General features: G+C 36.7%; 2 protein-coding genes across 2 annotated transcripts; one reads left to right on the top strand and one right to left on the bottom strand.

Annotated features, from left to right (window-relative positions):
- The first annotated feature begins 1,026 nt into the window (after positions 1 to 1,026).
- LOC140154183 (craniofacial development protein 2-like) lies at positions 1,027 to 4,747 on the top strand. Its single transcript, XM_072176792.1, has 2 exons — positions 1,027 to 1,746; positions 4,724 to 4,747. The coding sequence occupies exons 1-2, from the start codon at positions 1,027 to 1,029 to the stop codon at positions 4,745 to 4,747; spliced, it is 744 nt and encodes a 247-aa protein (XP_072032893.1).
- A 2,199-nt stretch (positions 4,748 to 6,946) lies between these two features.
- On the bottom strand, positions 6,947 to 7,318 carry LOC140154184 (uncharacterized). The gene has a single exon (XM_072176793.1). The coding sequence runs from the start codon at positions 7,316 to 7,318 to the stop codon at positions 6,947 to 6,949; it is 372 nt and encodes a 123-aa protein (XP_072032894.1).
- Positions 7,319 to 19,388: the final 12,070 nt, after the last annotated feature.

The following is a 19,388-nucleotide window of genomic DNA, read 5'->3' on the forward strand; positions in this document are numbered from 1 at the left end:
AGATTTGTGATAAATGTAACAATTTTGTAATAGGCAATTAGTGGTACTATAGTGTATACTATAACGGACGAGGTACAAAACACCCCAAGGATCAAAGATTGATATAAGAGGATTCCTAGAATATAAACTGAAAGATTTGAGCACAGACCCTATTCTTTATATAAAGGGTCTATGATTTAAGCCAGGTATTCCAACTTGACGTGGGGAACAAGACAAAGACAAGAAAGATATACAAAAGTAAGCTATATGCAGTATGCAAACCATGAAAGTGTACTAACATAGCAATAGTAATGTAACGTTAACAACAGTTAACAAAGTAGGCCTACACTTCTATGGTTTGCAAACTGCATTAGTTTTTATCTTTCTTGGTCTTTGTCTTAGTCTCCACATCAAGTTGGTTAACCGGCTCAAATCTTTCAATTTGTGGTATTTATCCTTATAGGACAAATGACTATGTAACATACTTTTTCTTCTTGTGATTTTAAAAAAGTGTGTAGAAATGTTGAAACAAATGTAAGAGGGAACAGTTTGATGCCTGACTATTGGATTCTATATATCTGGCGAATTCTTTGTATATGTATGTGATGTGGGTGCTACCTCTGACAGTAGCCTATAGCATAAATGCAGAGTTATATTTATAATTATGTTAAATGACATAACTTTTTGCCGTTTTTCAATGCACGAGTCGCATACTTGCGTTGAGCGTAAATACGCGTTCCGTTTTCGTGATGATTCTTTTGCTGTGCTTGGCTTGATACGATACATAGCTTTTACGCTCATCATAGGATATAATTTATATGGAACGTAAGCGGTGGCGTAGGCAGGGTTATTTCCAGGGGCAGGGAGAAATGGGGAATGGTGACTTTTAGGGAGGGGGGAAATTTGACGAAAATTGTAAAATAATAATTGTCAAAATGGTCTAAAAGGCCTTAAATATTACCGGCGGTCAGTATACAACAACGGGGGGGGGCAAGATGCAAGATGTTCCACCCCGTGGACCCCCTTTACTACGCCACTGAACGGATTATGGAAATTTCTCTGCTGGGCAATCCAACATCCACAGTTCTCTGCTGCTACAGTCCACATAACGAACAACCTGAAGAAGCTGTTATCTCCTTCTACCAAGAACTCTCTTCTACAGTTAATGCCATCCCAGCTCATAACTTACTTATAATTGGAGGAGACTTTAATGCTCAGCTTGGGCCATTGGATGCTCTCTTCACACCTGCTAAAGAAACCAATAGAAATGGCAACCACATGAAAGACTTCCTGCAGGAACATAACCTCATAGCCACAAACACAAGGTTTCAAAACCGCATCAACAGATTATGGACACATAGGCGTCCTAATGGCCAACTAGTTCAACTAGACTTTGTCCTGGTAAGAAAGAAGTGGATCAACTCAATCAAGAATTCACGTGCATACAGCTCCTTCGAGGGTGTGAACTCGGACCATAGGATTGTTTCATGCAAATGTCAAATCAGCTACCGGAAATGCAGAACTTCCATGAAAGACCCAATGAAACGTATTGACTGGAAGAAGGTTACCAGAGACACCATCCTGGGTGAGCAGTTTGTGGTAGCAGTCTATAACCGCTTCAGTTCTCTACACGATGAGCTACAAGAACCCAATATTAGCACCACTTATGATACCTTAGTTGCGGCTAATGAGGAAGTTGCACTGGAGATGCTCCCTAAAAAATCAAAGCAGTCCTACAACATTGCTGCATCAGACAAAGTCACTGAGGCAAGAGATGTCTTAAAGAGTGCATCTATGAAACACAATGCTAGATCCACCCGAGCATCACAAAAGCTCCTCGAATCGGCCAAAGTTACTCTTGATAAAGCCTACACAGAAACTCTGGAGTCCTCTATTCAAAAAAGAAGACAGAGGAACTTGACAACCTCCATCATGAATATAAACATGCAGCTTCTTGGGAACTCCTCCGGGAGATAACTGACACCAAATCTGCTCCTGTGGTTAGAGTGAAAGGCAATACATCTGAAGAGCGTCGTGACAACTGGTTTCTACACTTTTCCAACTTACTAGGGAAACCAGAGCAAGACGTAAACCTTGAAGATACGTTCTTTAACAGCAATGTCTCTGACGATCTCCCAATACACACTGGTCCATTTACTATGGAGGAACTGCAAAAGGTCTGAGCAAGCTCAACAAGTCAAAAACACCTGGTCCTGACAACATACCAGCCATTGTTTGGAAAAACCCACTGCTTGATTTCTGTAATGAAACCATGAAGGGAAATAAGCCAAAAGCCTTGTCAAGATCCACAATTATACCTCTCCCGAAGAAAGGGGATCTTTCACAACCATCAAATTATAGAGGTATCACACTGTCAGCACTTGCTGCCAAGCTGTATAACACTATGCTGCTCAACAGGATTTCTCCTCATCTAGATCCTATTCTCAGACGTAACCAAAATGGTTTTCGCAAGGGTAGATCAACCACACCACAGATTCTAGCCCTTAGAAGGATAATAGAAGAGCTTAAAATCTCAAAGAAGCAGGCATATATTGTGTTTGTTGACTTCTCAAAAGCTTTCGACAGTGTTAACCGGAAGGCCATGCTGCATATTCTTCGTAATTATGGGATCCCTCAGGAGATTGTGAATGCTATTGCAATAATGTATGATAATCCTTCAAGTTTTGTACAAACAGGTGATGGACCAACTGAAGAGTTTCTCTCTACTGCTGGAATCCTGCAGGGCGACACCTTGGCCCCTTACCTTTTTGTGATAGTGGTAGACTATCTCCTCAGACAGTCGATAGACACTGACAAGTCCAAAGGGATTGACATCATGCCCAATAAGACGAGCAGAGAGAAGAACAAGTATTTAACCGATCTTGACTACGCAGACGACATCGCTTTAACAGCTACGTTATCACAAGATGCCCAAGATCTTCTGTCATCTTTAGAAGATGCTTCCGCCAAAGTTGGCCTCTTTCTCAATTCCAAGAAGACAGAATATATGTGTATTAATGGAGATAAGAACCCAACTCCAATCCTTTCTCGGGATGGCACACAACTCAAGGAGGTGTCGGACTTTAAATATCTTGGTTCATTTGTTGCCGACAGCAAGAAAGACTTTCTGACTCGCAAAGCTCAAGCATGGAAAGCTTGCAACAAACTGCACACCATCTGGCAGTCCAACATATCAAGAAATACCAAGCTTGCCTTCTTTAGAGCCTGCATAGAGAGTATCCTCTTATATGGAAGTGAGACCTGGACAATGAAGAAAGATCTTCAGGACCGTCTTGATGGTACCTACACCCGGCTGTTGATGAGGGTTCGAAATATATCCTGGCGTGAACATAAAACCAAAGCAGAGATCTATGATGGTGTTCCACAGGTGTCCTCCATCGTTGCTCAACGGCGAGCCAGATTTGCAGGCCACTGCTACCGTGCAAAAGACCAAATAATTTCAGATGTCATCTGTATGAGGCTTCCACGAACATGTAGAGGAAGAAGACCATTCAACTACATCGACTGTGTGGCAAGGGACGTCAATCAAGAAATTAATGACCTCCCAAATCTGATGGCTGATAGAGATTCCTGGAAAAGAATCGTAAACTCTTTCTCGGATGCGTCCGCAAGATAGATAGAACGTAAGGCCGAGCTCCGGTTAACCACCGTGCTGGAGCTATATAAATGGGCTATTCCAATTGAAATCCATACACCCCCTGTGGAAGACATTATAATTAAAGACCGAATTAAAAAGACTAATTTGCGTCTGACATCATGACAAAGGCGCGCCGTGATTGGTTGCTGACCTGCGCAGTATGGCATTTTTGGTCTGATTGACAGGACGTCATACGCAAACTAGTCTTTTTAATTCGGTCTTCAATTATACCTTAATCTTCCACACGCGGGTTACCTGAATGGATGTCTCCTTTTAAAATCAACACCCCCTGTGTGGGAGGTTTTAGGTCATGTTTTCCATAGGTGGTGTATGGGTTTCAACTGGAATAGTCCAATGCGATGTAATGATATAGTTTGTATAAATACAGAGGGTAGTAGTGAATGTCACTGTATGGACGACGGTACAAATTAGTGCAATGTCGATAAATACAAACATTATTGCTTGCCGATTATTCCAAAGACACTTCGCAGTATAATAGTGCGGTATAGAATATTATCTATATCTTTTGATCTTTGTTTTGATGAAATTTTCGTCCCTTGAACATTTTCTTGAATTGCACATAATATTTTATTGCCTAAGCAGTTCAAAAATAAGCAACATCAGCATTAAATTTGTGATGCATTGTGGGACGGTTTTGTCAAATTCTGGTTCAGCTGAACTCAGCTGTTTTTTGTGTGTACTGAAAATGTTGCTTAAAATGTCTTACTAAAAGTTATAAAGACACACAAATATTGTAATCTTAATTGCAATATTGTTGTGTTTTTCAATTGTCCGTGCCTATTTGCCTGTTTTGTTGTCAAGGAGCCCAGTGGAGAGCCCTTTTTATGACCAATATTTCAGGGTAGCAATACAATGCACCAAATATATTTAGCCTAAATGTTACTTGTCGTGCTTGTGTCAGTATTCTTATTTTCTCCGAAATTCTTGAAAGTATTGTCTAAAATGAAATGAGTAAGGAATGCTCTTCAAGGAATTATGTATTTATCTGTGAAGTTTTTATAAGAAGCAAGTGTCGATTGACTGACATTGTTACTGGCTTTGTATTGTCGTCTGTATTTGTGGCAGAATGGATATACAGTGTATAAATGATAATACCTTTTCGGTAAATCCAACAATTCCTTGCAGTTATACCCGAGATGTCGTCATTTGACGTCACGCCGACTTGCAATGCGCAGTAACAATGTTCGCTAAATGATGTGCGCATCGGCGTGACATCAAATGACGACATATCGATTATAACTGCAAGGATATGGGATTTACCGAAAAGGGCAATTGCAATTGATACTCGATCGTTTTTGCAGAAAAGTTAATCACACGCATGCTCAATATATGCAAAAACGATGCGCAGTTTGCACATTCAGCCCCGCATTCAGCACCGTTTTTGCCTACTGAGCATGCGTGCCATTCGCTTTTCTGCAAAAGCGATCGAGTATAAATTCAGGTTTAGGATTATGTTGTAAATAATCTTGTATCTATTTTGTAAATAATAAATCACGTGATTGAGTTACTGAAATATTTTGCTTGAAATTAAACAATTATTCAGCTGATTTTTTTGTGCTGAATATATTTTTTCTCTGAGAGAATATTCTAATTATTGCCATCGACATGCGACATGATAACAAAGAATGCAACTGATAATAATAAAATATTGTATATATTACTAAGTTACTCACTGAAGTGTTGTTTTTTTCTGTTGTTTTTTTATTTTATTTTATTTTATTCAAAAGTACCTTATTGTGTTTATGTATGACTTAAATAAGTCAACGCTGTATTTCTTTCGTTCAAATTTTTTCGTTGGTGTTTCAATGCATATATCTGTACACGTTTTCTATTTGCTTGAAATTAAAGATATAAAGTGTTTTGATCATGTCAATAGAAGATTAATAAATAAGTTCATTTGAAACATCATACTGCACCATAGTTCGCGTGAACGTTGCCGTCCATGATTTTCGTCTGTTTTGGGTCATTTGGGCAAACACTACTGTCTGTCCAATTAACTTAGAGACCCGGTTTTTATTACGTATTGAAATATGTTTCCAAAAATAATCATAAAACTACATTCATCCTATAAACATATGATAAAACAAGACAACCCGAGTCCTGGTAAGACCTACATTAATGCCATAAAGCATGCCACCCGAGTACTGGTAAAACTATATTAATGCCATAAAGCAATGCAACCCGAGACCTGGTAAAACTACATTAATGATATAAAACAATGTAACCTGAGTCCTGGTACAATTGCATTAATACTATAAAGCAAGTCAACCCGAATCCTGGTAAAACTACATTAATGCTATAAATAATGTAACCCGAGTCCTGGTAAGAATACATTAATGCTATCAAGAAAGACAACCCGAGTCCTGATACATTTTGTACATTAATGCTATAAAGCAATGCAACCCGACACCTGGTAAACTACATTAATGCTATAAACATAATAAAGCTATGTAACCCGAGTCCTGGTAAAACTGCATTAATAATATAAAATTATGCAACTAGAATGCTGGTACAACTGTATTAATGCTACAATGCAAAGCAACCCGAGTCCTGGAACAACCACATTAATGCTATAAAGCATTACAACCCGAGACCTTGTAAAACTACATTAATGCTATAAACATGATAACGCAAGATAATCTGATTAGTCCTGTTAAAACTACATTAATAATATAAAGTAATGTAACTATAGAGTCCTTGTGAAACTAAATTATGCTATAAAGCAATGCTACCCGTGTCCTGGTAAAATTACATTAAAAGCAATGTAACCCGATGATAAAGCAAGACGACCCGAGTCCTGGTAAGACCACATAAATGCTTTAAAGCATGCCACCCGAGTACTGGTTAAAATATAATAATCCCATAAAGCAATGCAATTCGAGACCTGGTAAAACTTCATTAATGCTATAAACATGATAAAGCAAGACAACACGAGTCCTAGTAAAACTATATGAATGCTATAAAGCAATGTAACCCGAGTCTTGGTAAAGTAATGTAACTATAGAGTCATTGTAAAACTACATTATGCTATAAATCAATGCTACCCGTGTCCTGGTAAAAGCAATGTAACCCGAATACTGGTACAACTGCATTAATCGGTCTCTTGTGCGTAATTATAGAGGGCCAGGGGATTCTTCTTCTTCTTCCAATAAGTACAGTCCTCTTAGAAGTTTTCACTCCCGAGTATAGTCGTACTGTGTGCGGTGCAAAGGGTGCGAGCGGAAACACGGATTCGCTGAGTGCAGGTGAAGTGGTGCTGATGTGCGAGTAAAAAAGTCCTCTTCCAGTCTAACGAAGCGACAGTGGACTCAGCCGGCTTCGGAAAGTCTCCAAAGACGGGGAAGATACGACTGAAGCTGGTAGTGTGTTCCACAGGCAAATGACGCTCGGGAAGAATGAGAACTGGTAGGACTGGATCCTGCAGTGTTGTTGTCTAAATTGCAGGTGGTGGCCTCTGGTTGTGTTTGTAGCTGGAATGAAGTAGGGTGGACCACTTGGAATGGCGACTAGGCCATGAACAATCCGGTATAACATGGTGACTTTGTTATGTGCTCGGCGTTCGTTTAATGACTGCCATTGGAGATTTTCAAGCATCTGGGTCACACTATGTCTAGGATGGTAGTCGGACTCAACGAATCTAGCAGCACGTCTTTGCACCATGTCTAATTGAGAAACCATGTCCTTGGTGTGAGGATCCCATACGGAGGAGGCGAACTCAAGCGTTGGTCGAACATACGTCTTGTAAGCCTGTTCCTTTACTTTGGGTGGGAATTTCCGTAGGTTTCTGCGTAGAAAGCCCAGGGTGCTATTTGACTTCTTGGTGATGTTATTTACATGTGGTTTCCAATTGAGGTTACTCTGAATCGTGACTCCAAGATACTTTGCTTCATCGACGATGCGTAGTGAAGACCCATGGATGTTATATTTAGCATTGATGATATTTTTCCTTTTATTAGTAACTCTTAACACTTCGCATTATCATTAAAAAAATTATTTGAAGAAGTCAAAGAGCCCTAGGAATAAAAACTGTTGTGTAATTCACGCCAGATACAATTTCTTTATACGACAAAAATTAATTTTTGTAATCGATCAAAAAACAAACGTTTTATATCAATTTTAAATTTAGCCTGAATCTGTAAATATGGTACCTCTCGCCCTTTTTTAGGTCAAGGCTATTTTTACCATTATGCAGCGAACCATTGTTGAAGCTATTTCACATACATGTACAAAACATTCTAGAGAAAGAATGAGGACATATAGTGTTGAAATATCTTTTGTTGATTTCGAATGATAATGTCGTGAAGTCGTAAATTTTAAGGTCAAATTCCTAAAACCAAAACAAAACATTGTGACGCAGATAATTCCCGACTTACGCAATTTCATCATCACATCAGTGTCTTTATTATTTGTTTGAAACCTTTCCCAAACGTTCGTGCTATTTATGCATAAAACGGCTAATCTATCTTTACAAAACGCGTCTTTTTTTAGTAAACCAAAGGCTAAAGATGGCATTATGAGATTTATCTTTTATCATTACACTCATCCGCTCAACTGCCAGCGGTAAAGCGCTAGACGCGTAATCGAAGGAAGTTTAGAATCGCTGGTTCGAGTCCCAACGAAGCCTGTGGAAACTTTTTTTTTCTTCAAAATTCATGATCGCATTCCGAAATGAGTCACTTGTCGGTAAATCATGTATTGTATCCTTAATGCTACAAAGCAAAGGAACCCTTACACGAGATCGGGTAAAACTACATTCATCCTATAAACATATGATAAAGCAAGACAACCCGAGTCCTGGTAAGACTACATAAATGCTTTAAAGCAATGCAACCCTAGTCCTGGTAAAACTACATTAATGCTATCAAGCAATGCAACACGAGTCCTGGTAAAACTACACGAATGCTATAAACAATGCAACCCGAGTCCTGGTAAAACTACATGAATGCTATAAATAATGCAACCCGAGTCCTGGTAAAATTACATCAATGCTATCAAGCATGTCAAACCGGGTCCTGGTAAAACTATATTCATCCTATAAACATATGATAAAGCAAGACAACCCGAGTCCTGGTAAGACTACATTAATGCATTAATGCTTTAAAGCTTGGTAAAAGACAACCCGAGTCGTATGTAACAGAGTCCTTGTAAAATTACATTATGCTATGAAGCAATGCTACCCGTGTCCTGGTAAAATTACATTAAAAGCAATGTAACCAGAATACTGGTAAAACTACATTAATGCTATAAACATGATAAAGCAAGACAACCCGAGTCCTGGTAAGACTATATAAATGCTTTAAAGCATGCCATTCGAGTACTGGTAAAACTATATTAATGCCATATAGCAATGCAACCCGAGACCTGGTAAAACTACATTAATGATATAAAACAATGTAACCTGAGTCCTGGTACAACTGCATTAATTCTATAAAGCAAGTCAACCCGAATCCTGGTAAAACTACATTCATGCTATAAACAATGTAACCCGAGTCCTGGTAAGAATACATTAATGCTATCAAGAAAGACAACCCGAGTCCTGGTACATTTTGTACATTAATGCAATAAAACAATGCAACCCGAGACCTGGTAAACTACATTAATGCTATAATGATACAGCAACGTAACACGAATCCTGGTAAAACTGCATTAATAATATAAAACTATGCAACCAGAGTGCTGGTGCAACTGTATTAATGCAACAAAGCAAAGCAACCCGAGTCCTGGAACAACTACATGAATGCTATGAAGCATTGCAACCCGAGTCCTGGTAAAACAACGTTAATACTATAAAGCAATACAAACCGAGTCCTTGTAAGAATACATTAATGCTATAAAACAATGCAAACCGAGTCCTGGTAAAATTACATTAATGCTATAAAGCAATGCAAACCGAGTCCTGGTAAAACTACATTCATGCTATAAAGCAATGAACACCGAGTCCTGGTAAGAATACATCAATGCTCTCAAGAAAGACAACCCGAGTCCTGGTACAATTTGTATAAAATTACATTAATGCTATAGAGCAATAACACGAGTATACTGGTTAAACCACATTAATGCTATAAGCATGATAAAGCAAGACAATCCGAATCCTGGTAAAACTACATTAAAGGTGGGTAACCTGATTGACAACCTCATCCCCCCACTTTACCCCATCAGATTTTGATGTCAGGTGAAAGCTCATATTTTTCTCATTAACATATTGAAATTGGGCGTTCCAAATCGGTATCCTCAAAAAAAACCGTCGAATTATTTTTTTTTTTTGAATAAGTTCATCAGGACTGATATAATTAAATTAAATATCAGATTATGTTGTTCAAGTCCAAAGATTTACTCACGTTTTAGACGTTTCATCTTCCGTGCGGAAGATTTCATCAGTAATACGCCGATATGCGCCAGAACTTATTATTTGAGTCATGTATACGATCAGCTACTGCAAACAACTACACACCCTGGGGATGAGAGTAGGAGGACCAGAGGTGGTGCAGCTGCTGTATCGGCGCATTACTGATGAAATCTTCCGCACGGAAGATGAAACGTCTAAAACGTGAGTAAATCTTTGGACTTGAACAACATAATTTGAAATTTAACTGTCGAATTAGTCTCAAATGTGGTATACCACATTTAAGACTAATTCAACATTTTTTCGATCATATCTTCGGCAATTTGGAACACCTAATTTCAGTATGTTAATGAGAAAAACAGGATCTCTGATTTGATACCAATTTAATACATGATCATGATGATTATTGTTAGTAAAAACACTGTAGACTACCAAAATCACGCTGTATAAAATGTCAGTAATTCCATAAGGAATTAGTCACATTTACAAGGAACATTGATGTGTTCTTTTGAAAGGGACAACATTTTATGTTATAGGTAAGTTTTAAAGAATTCGATTTTCCAAATATATCAGGTCACCTTCCTTTAATAATATAAAGTGATGTAACTATAGAGTCATTGTAAAACTACATTATGCTATAAAGCAATGCTACCCGTGTCCTGGTAAAATTACATTAAAAGCAATGTAACCCGAATACTGTTACAACTGCATTAATGCTACAAAGCAAAGGAACCCTTACCCGAGACCGGGTAAAACTACATTCATCCTATAAACATATGATAAAGCAAAACAACCCGAGTCCTTGTAAAACTACATTACTGCTATAAAGTAATGCAACCTGAGTCCTGGTAAAATTACTTTAACACTATAAATCAAGTCAACCCGGCTCCTGGTAAAACTACTTTAATGCTAAATAAAGCAATGTAAACCGAGTCCTGGTAAGAAAATATTAATGCTATCAAAAAAGACAACCCGAGTCCTGGTACATTTCGTACATTAATGCAATAAAACAATACAATCCGAGACCTGGTAAACTACGTGCTATAAACATGATAAAGCAATGTAATACGAGACCTGGTAAAATTGCATTATAAATATAAAACTATGCAACCAAAGTGCTGGTACAACTTTATTAACGCTACAAAGCAAAGCAACCCGAGTCCTGGTAAAACTACATTTATGCTATAAAACAATGTAACCCGAGTCCTGGAGCAACTGCATCAATGCTATAAAGCAAAGTAACTCTAGTCATGGTAAAACTACATTAATGCTATAAAGGAAGTTAACCCGAGTCCTGGCTGGTGAAACTACACTCAAGATAGCAATGTAACCGAATCCTGGTAAAACTACATTAATGATCTATAAATCAATGCAACCTCGAGTCCAGATACAACTGGAAAAACAACACTAATAATATAAAGCAAGACGACTCAGTCCTGGTAAAACTACATTAGTGCTAATCAGAGTCCTGGTAAAACTACATTTATGATATAAAACAATGTAACCCGTGTCCTGGTGCAACTGCATCAATGCTATAAAGAAAGTAACTCTAGTCCTGGTAACACTACATTAACGCTATAAAGCAATGCAACCCGAGTCCTGGTAAAATTACATTAGTGCTATAAACCAATGCAATCAGAGTCCTGGTAAAACTACATTAATGATCTAAATCAATGCAACCTGAGTCCGGATATAACTGGGAAAACAACACTAATATATAATATAAAGCAAGACGATCCCAGTCCTGGTAAAACTACATTAGTGCTAATCAGAGTCCTGGTAAAAATACATTAATGCTATAAAGCAATGCAATCAGAGTCCTGGTAAAACTACATTTATGCTATAAAACAATGTAACCCGAGTCCTGTTGCAACTGCATCAACGCTATAAAGAAAGTAACTCTAGTCGTGGTAAAACTACATTAATGCTATAAAGCAAATTAACCCGAGTCCTGGTAACACTATATTACCGCTATAAAGCAATGCAACCCGAGTCCTGGTAAAATTACATTAGTGCTATAAACCAATGCAATCAGAGTCCTGGTATAACTGCATTAATGCAATAAAGCAAAGTAACCCTGGTCCCGGTAAAACTACATTAATACTATAAAGCAAGTCAACCCGAATCCTGGTAAAACTACATTCATGCTATAAACAATGTAACCCGAGTCCTGGTAAGAATACATTAATGCTATCAAGAAAGACAACCCGAGTCCTGGTACATTTTGTTCATTAATGCAATAAAACAAATTTGGAAAGAGTTAAAAATACAAAATTTCTTGGAGTAACAATTGACGAGAACCTGACATGGAAAAATCATATCGATAACATTGCAAAAAACATGTCTAAGGGTATAAGAATCATTAACAAAATTAAACATTTCGTATATACCTGAGCATATTCTTTATTCATTATATTTTACACTGATACTTCCTTATGTTAATTACGGTATTATAGCAAGGGGCAGCACTTGTAAAACATACTTAGATAAACTTTTCAAGCTGCAAAAAAGGGCACTTTGAATTGTATCAAATAGTCATTACCTAAGTCATTCAGCTCCTCTCTTTCAGAACTATAAAGTACTTAATATTTACGATACCTATGATCTTGCTCTCAGTACTTTTTTATGTATAAACATTTTACCAATCAATTTCCAGAAGCATTTCAAAAGTATTTTGTAAGGCAGTCTACTCTACACAAGTACAACACGAGAAACAATGAAGATTACCAGGTTTCTAAATCTAAAACGAATTTCGCTCATACAACCTTAAGAACAGCGGGCCCAATTAAGTGGAATTCACTTGAGAAACATATAAAGAACATAAAGACGATCAAGCATTTCAAAAGCAAAGTAAAAGATAATATTATTCATAATTACATTTAGTGTTTTATCTCATTTTCCTTGTATGACTTAATTTAATTGTGTATCGGACTATCGTATTATCTGTAATATTAATGTAGTATTGAATTTATCACGGTAATTTCTTGCATATTCTTGATCACAAATCAGGCTTTTTGGGTGTTTTTGTTAGGGTAAATGAGGGGGGTGGGTTGTGTATTGACATTTTGCGGTATATTTTGTTGTTGTTATTTTGAAACTTTTTTTAGATTAGGACAGGGGGTTCTTAATACAGGCCATCCGGCCTTCCGAGAAAGTCCTCATTCAATGTATGTGTTTAATTGTTGTGCTGTTATATTTTATATTTGAATGAAATAAAGATGAATGAATGAATGAATGAATGAATGAATAAAAAAAAATGTGTCGGAACCACGAATACCAATGTCGGAACCACGAATACCAATGTAACCAGAAACCTGGTAAACTACAGTCGCGTTACATTGCTTTATCATGTTTATATATAAATATGATAAAGCAATGTAACGCGACTAGAGTGCTGGTACAATGCTACAATGCAAAGCAACCCGAGTCCTGGAACAACTGCACTAATGCTATAAAACAAAGCAAGTAACCCTTGTCCTGCTAAAATTACATTCATGCTATAAAGCAAGTCAACCCGAGTCCTGGTAAAACTACATTAATGCTATAAAGCAATGCAACCCTAGTCCTAATAGTCTACATTAATGATATACAATGTAACCCGAGTCCTGCTAAAACTACATTAATGCTATAAAGCAAGTCAACCCGAGTCCTGGTAAAACTACATTAATGCTATAAATCAATGCAACCCGAGTCCTGGTAAAATTACATTAATATTACAAAGCAAGTCAACCCGAGTCCTGGTAAAACTACATAAAGCAATGCAAACCGGGTCCTGGTAAGAATACATTAATGATATAAACAATGTAACCCGAGTCCTGGTAAGAATACATTAATGCTATCAAGAAAGACACCCCGAGTACTGGTACATTTTGTACATTAATGCTATAAAACAATGCAACTGGAGACCTGGTAAACTACATTAATGCTATAAACATGATAAAGCAATGTAACACGAGTCCTGGTAAAACTACATTAATAATATAAAATTATGCAACTAGGGTGCTGGTACAACTGCATTAATGCTGCAAAGCAAAGCAACCCGAATCCTGGTAAAACTACATTAATGCTATAAAGCAATGCAACCCGTATCCGGGTAAAACTTCATTAAATGCTATAAAGCAATGCAACCAGAGTCCTGGTAAAACTACATTAATGCTAAAGTAATGTAACCCGAGTCCTGTTAAAACTACATTAAAGCTATAAAGTAATGCAACCCGAATCCGAGTAAAACTTCATTAAATGCTAAAAAGCAATGCAACCAGAGTCCTGGTAAAACATCATTTAATACTATACAATGTAACCCGAGTCCTGATAAAACTACATTAAAGCTATAAAACAAGTTAACCCGAGTCCTGGTAAAACTACATTACTGCTATAAAGCAATGCAACCCAAGTCCTGGTAAAATTACATTAACACTATAAATCAAGTCAACCCGGCTCCTGGTAAAACTACTTTAATGCTAAATAAAGCAATGCAAACCGAGTTCTGGTAAGAATACATTAATGCTATCAAAAAAGACAACCCGAGTCCTGGTACATTTCGTACATTAATGCAATAAAAGAATACAATCCGAGACCTGGTAACCTACATTAATGCTATAAACATTAATTTGAATGACGATTTTTATTTTTACAGAAATGCTAAAAATACGACTTATTGAACGACTAGTCTTAAATACATTATCTAACAAGTATCCACCAGTAGTAAAATTTGGATTTATTTTTATACTGACGGTTTAAAAAAATCGACGACCGCCCCAACATTCCCATTTTTCCCACTTGAGGGCAACACGACAATTTTTTTTGGCCGTAAGTGCTATAAAGCAATGCAATCCGAGTCCTGGTAAAACCATATCAATCCTATAAAGCAGAGCAGCCCGAGTCCTGGTAAAACTACATTAATGCTATAAAGCAATGCAATCCGAGTCCTGGTAAAACTACATCAATACTGTAAAGCAGGACAACACGAGTACTGGTGAAACTACATTAATGCTTTAAAGCAATGCAACCCGAGTACTGGTAAAACTATATTATTGATATAAAGCAATGCAACCCGAGTACTGGTAAAACTACATTGATTCTATAAAGCACAGCAGCCCGAGTACTTGTTAAATTACTGCTTTAAAGCAATGCAACCCAAGTACTGGTAAAACTACATTAATGATGTAAAGCAAAATATCCAAAGTACCGGTAAAACTACATTAATGTTATAAATTTGGTAAAACTGCATTAAGGCTAAAGCAATGCAACTTAAGTCCTGGTCAAAATACATTAGTGCTATAAAACAAAGGAACCCGGGTACTGGTAGAATTACAATAATGCAATAAAGCAATACAACCCTAGTCCTGGTAAACTACATTAATGCTACAAAGCAATGCAACCCGAGTTCTGGTAAACTACATTAAGGGCTGGGGTATGAACGTTTGGACAGTATTTATTGTGGGACATTAGAGCACATCAGACATATCGAATTGCATTCTGAATACGAAGAATGTCATTCTTATATCAAATAATTTTGATTTTTTGAAATTCGCAATTTAATACACATTTTATGGCAAATCATAAAAATTGATATTTTTGATATTTAACAGTACTTGAAGTAAACTTTATAAATCTGATGATTTATACTTAAAGTGTATGTAGGTGGGATGAAAAGCCGACGATCAATTGAAAATTTTGACCTTTTGTATTGAAGATATGGATTTTTTTCCCAAAACACCAAAAAAAATTAGGTCTTTTTGGGAAAAAATCCATATCTTCAATATGAAAGGTCAAAATTTTCAATTGACCGTCGGCTTTTTTCCTCCTGCTACATACACTTTAAGAATATGTCATTAGATTTATATAATTTACTTCAGGACTGTTATAGAATACATCCATATCAAAACGATGCACTTGTCGGCTGCTACATGTGTCTCATTTCACATAATAGCTAGAATAAATATCAGACTCATTTCCTAAATGGAGGTCTCCAAATCATCCCAAGTCACATGGTTTTTGAATACAGAGAATATTCCATGTACAATTTGACTTGGGGATGATTTGAAGTGACCTACACTTGATATGAGTCTGGTATTTATTCCTAGCTATTATTTGAAATGAGACACATGTAGCAGCCGACAAGTGCATCCTTTTGATATGGATGTACACATATATCAAAAATTTGAAAAATATCAAATTTTAATAATTTGTCATAAAATTTGTATTATATTGTTATTTTCAAAAAATGAAAATTATTTGATATCAGAAAGACATGCGTCGTATTCAGAATGCAATTCGATAGGTCTGAGGTGCTCTCATGTCCCACAAAAAATACTGTCGAAACGCAATAAACGCTCATTTCAGATCCCTTAATGATATAAAACAATGTAACCCGGTAACCCGACTCCTGATAAAATTACATTAAAACCATAGTGTACAATCATATAATATGAAATTTGTTAATTTCTTTCAAACCGGACTTTTTTCTATACTTGTAATGTTTACACATGTCCCAACTTACACCTCAGTGGAATCAGCAAAGTTTATCAACAGAGCAATGTCGACACAAAAGTCGTATTACGACATTAAAGCCATATTGTAACATTTCCATAAAAAAACAGATTTGAATTTTTCACAAAATGTTAGTTTTCCCTATCAGATATGTTCCCTTTTGATTTTGAGCCGAACAAATAGAATAACAAAACTACATTAATGATATAAGCGAGATAACCCAAGTACTGGTAAAACTAAATTATGGCTATATAAAAAGCAATGCAACCCGAGTACTGATACTGCATTAATGCTATAAACCAATGCAACCCAGTACTGGTAAAAATACATTAATGATATCAAGCAAAGTAACCAGAGTACTGGTAAAACTACATTAATGATATAAATTTGGTAAAAAATACATTATGGCTAAAGCAATGCAACTCGAGTCCTGTTTAAAAAAAATACATTAGTGCTATAAAGCAAAGGAATCCGGGTTCTGGTAAAAACTATATTAATGCTATAAAGCAATGCAACCCGAGTACTGGTAAAACTACATTAATGCTATAAAGCAATGCAACTCAAGTAACGTAAAACTACATTAATGCTAAAGCAATGTAACCCTAGTCCTGGTAAAAATACATTAATAATACAAAGCAATGCACCTCAAGTCTAGGCAAAAATACATAAAGCAATACAACCTCAGTCCTAATAAACTACATTAATGCTATAAAGCAATGCAACCCTAGTCCTAATAAACTACATTAATGCTATAAAGCAATGTAACTCAAGTAACGTAAAAGTACACTAATGCTAAAGTAATGTAACCCGAGTCCTGTTAAAATTACATTAATGCTATAAAGCAATGCAACCCGAGTCCTGGTAAAAATACATTAGTGTTATAAAGCTAAGAAACCCGGATGCTGGTAAAACTATATTAATGCTATAAAGCAATGCAACCCGAGTACTGGTAAAACTGCATTAATGCTATAAAGCAATGCGACCCTAGTCCTAATAGTCTACATTAATGCTATAAAGCAATGCAACCCGAGTACTGGTAAAACTGCATTAATGCTATAAAGCAATGCGACCCTAGTCCTAATAGTCTACATTAATGCTATAAAACAATACAACCCGAGTACTGGTAAAACTGCATTAATGCTATAAAGCAATGCAACCCTAGTCCTAATAAACTACATTAATGCTATAAAAAATGCAACCTGAGTACTGGTAAAACTGCATTATTAAGGGGGTACTACACCCCTGCCCAATTTTGTGCCTATTTTTTTTTTTTTCTCAAAAATTATAGCGCATTGGGAACAAGTAAGATACATATATTATTGGGGCAAGGACTACAATTACTGCACTGCAAATTTTATTTCAGCACAGACAACAATTGTGGAGTTACAGTCAAAAATGAGGGAAAACAAATATTTGATCAATAAATCAATAACTATTTGCTTTGAGTTGCTGAATTTTCAGTGCAGTATTTGTAGTCCTTGCCCCTGTAATATACATATCTTACTTGTCACCAATGTGCTATATTTTTGAGAAAAATGTAAAAAATAGGCACAAAATTGGCCAGGTGTAGTAATTCTTAATGCTATAAAGCAATACAACTCCGACTCGAGTCCTGGCAAAACTACATTAATTCTATGAAGCCATGCAACCCGAGCAATGGCTAACTACATTAATGCCATAAAGTAGTGTAGTTGGTATACAATAAAACATCGATCCTGTAGATCCCCTATCACACGATAGTTGAACCCCTGTATTAATTATAAGTGGGCCAAAAAATGCCGGATCCAGGAATCGGTTGTCATTGTATATCCTTGAGCGGTTCAAATTTTGGGTCCGTGGCGACTGGCGATATCAATTATAGTTGGCATACTATTTTCCTCATTAGCCCGGAAGGGAAATAGTTGACATACACCCGGGCATATTATATAACAGCATGTGTATTATATCGGTTATACTTAATACTTCATTCATATATTCCTTGCGCACCGGAAAAATAACGTGACTTGGACAGAGACTACATACAGAGTGCCAAAGCTGTTATAGGTCAAGCTTTGAACACACCCCAAACACACCCCTACCACACCGTGTACACGTTTCGCTTTTTTAACATTTCTAACAACATGTACAATTGGCAAACGGCAAAACAATTTTAAAACCGATTACCATTATCAAAATATATGTAGCATTTAAGGCATGTGTGTGACATATCATTAATTGACGTACACTGGGATATATAATATAGTGACTTGCAGAATAATAATTATTCCCCCAATTCAAGATACTTCAGACTGTTCAAATCGACTTGGCGACATTGTAATTATCGTGATCGCCCTTTCTTCATGATAAAAACAACCGACCAATTATCATACAATATACGTCACAGTGACACTTGACATTTTCATGGGGGTATCGTTTGTTTGTTTGTTTGCTTACTTTGGTTGGTCCATAAAGGGAGGTCTACCGTTTGGGTCCATGGAAAATTCATGCTCCAGATAAATGCACAAACCAATATTCAAGGGCCTTTAAATTTAAAGGAGAAAATTTAACGGAATGCCGTTTAAGTCAAAGCTATATAGTTAAGAGAATCCATTTGCCAGTGAAAAATTCGCTTTATTTTTAATTGTTTTAAGGAAAATTCTTACAAATAATGCACTTTAATGTGTGCTGATTATGAATATGGCACTGGATCCTGCTATGATGTTCCGTTGAACTATTTGCTTTCATCCCGGGGCTTTCGCCCATGTGATACATTTCTGATGAAATGTCACCATAGAATGCCTACAGGCCTACATACAGTTTAGGGTGTCCGAAAGGCCGCGTTGCCATTTTGAACACTCATATAAACGTCTGTAAGTCATCCAGGGTAAGGAACACCATAGTCTCGGTCCCAGCCGA

This window comes from Amphiura filiformis, chromosome 6 (genome assembly GCF_039555335.1).
Source record: "Amphiura filiformis chromosome 6, Afil_fr2py, whole genome shotgun sequence".
In the NCBI taxonomy this organism is placed as follows: Eukaryota; Metazoa; Echinodermata; class Ophiuroidea; order Amphilepidida; family Amphiuridae; genus Amphiura; species Amphiura filiformis.

Bases quoted from the DNA above. Each gene is read 5' to 3' on its own strand.
- LOC140154183 (XM_072176792.1), top strand. From the start codon at position 1,027: ATGGAAATTTCTCTGCTGGGCAATCCAACATCCACAGTTCTCTGCTGC. The intron at 1,747-4,723 runs GCAAGAGATGTC...TATTTGTGGCAG, and splicing joins CATCAGACAAAGTCACTGAG to AATGGATATACAGTGTATAA.
- LOC140154184 (XM_072176793.1), bottom strand. From the start codon at position 7,318: ATGGTGCAAAGACGTGCTGCTAGATTCGTTGAGTCCGACTACCATCCT.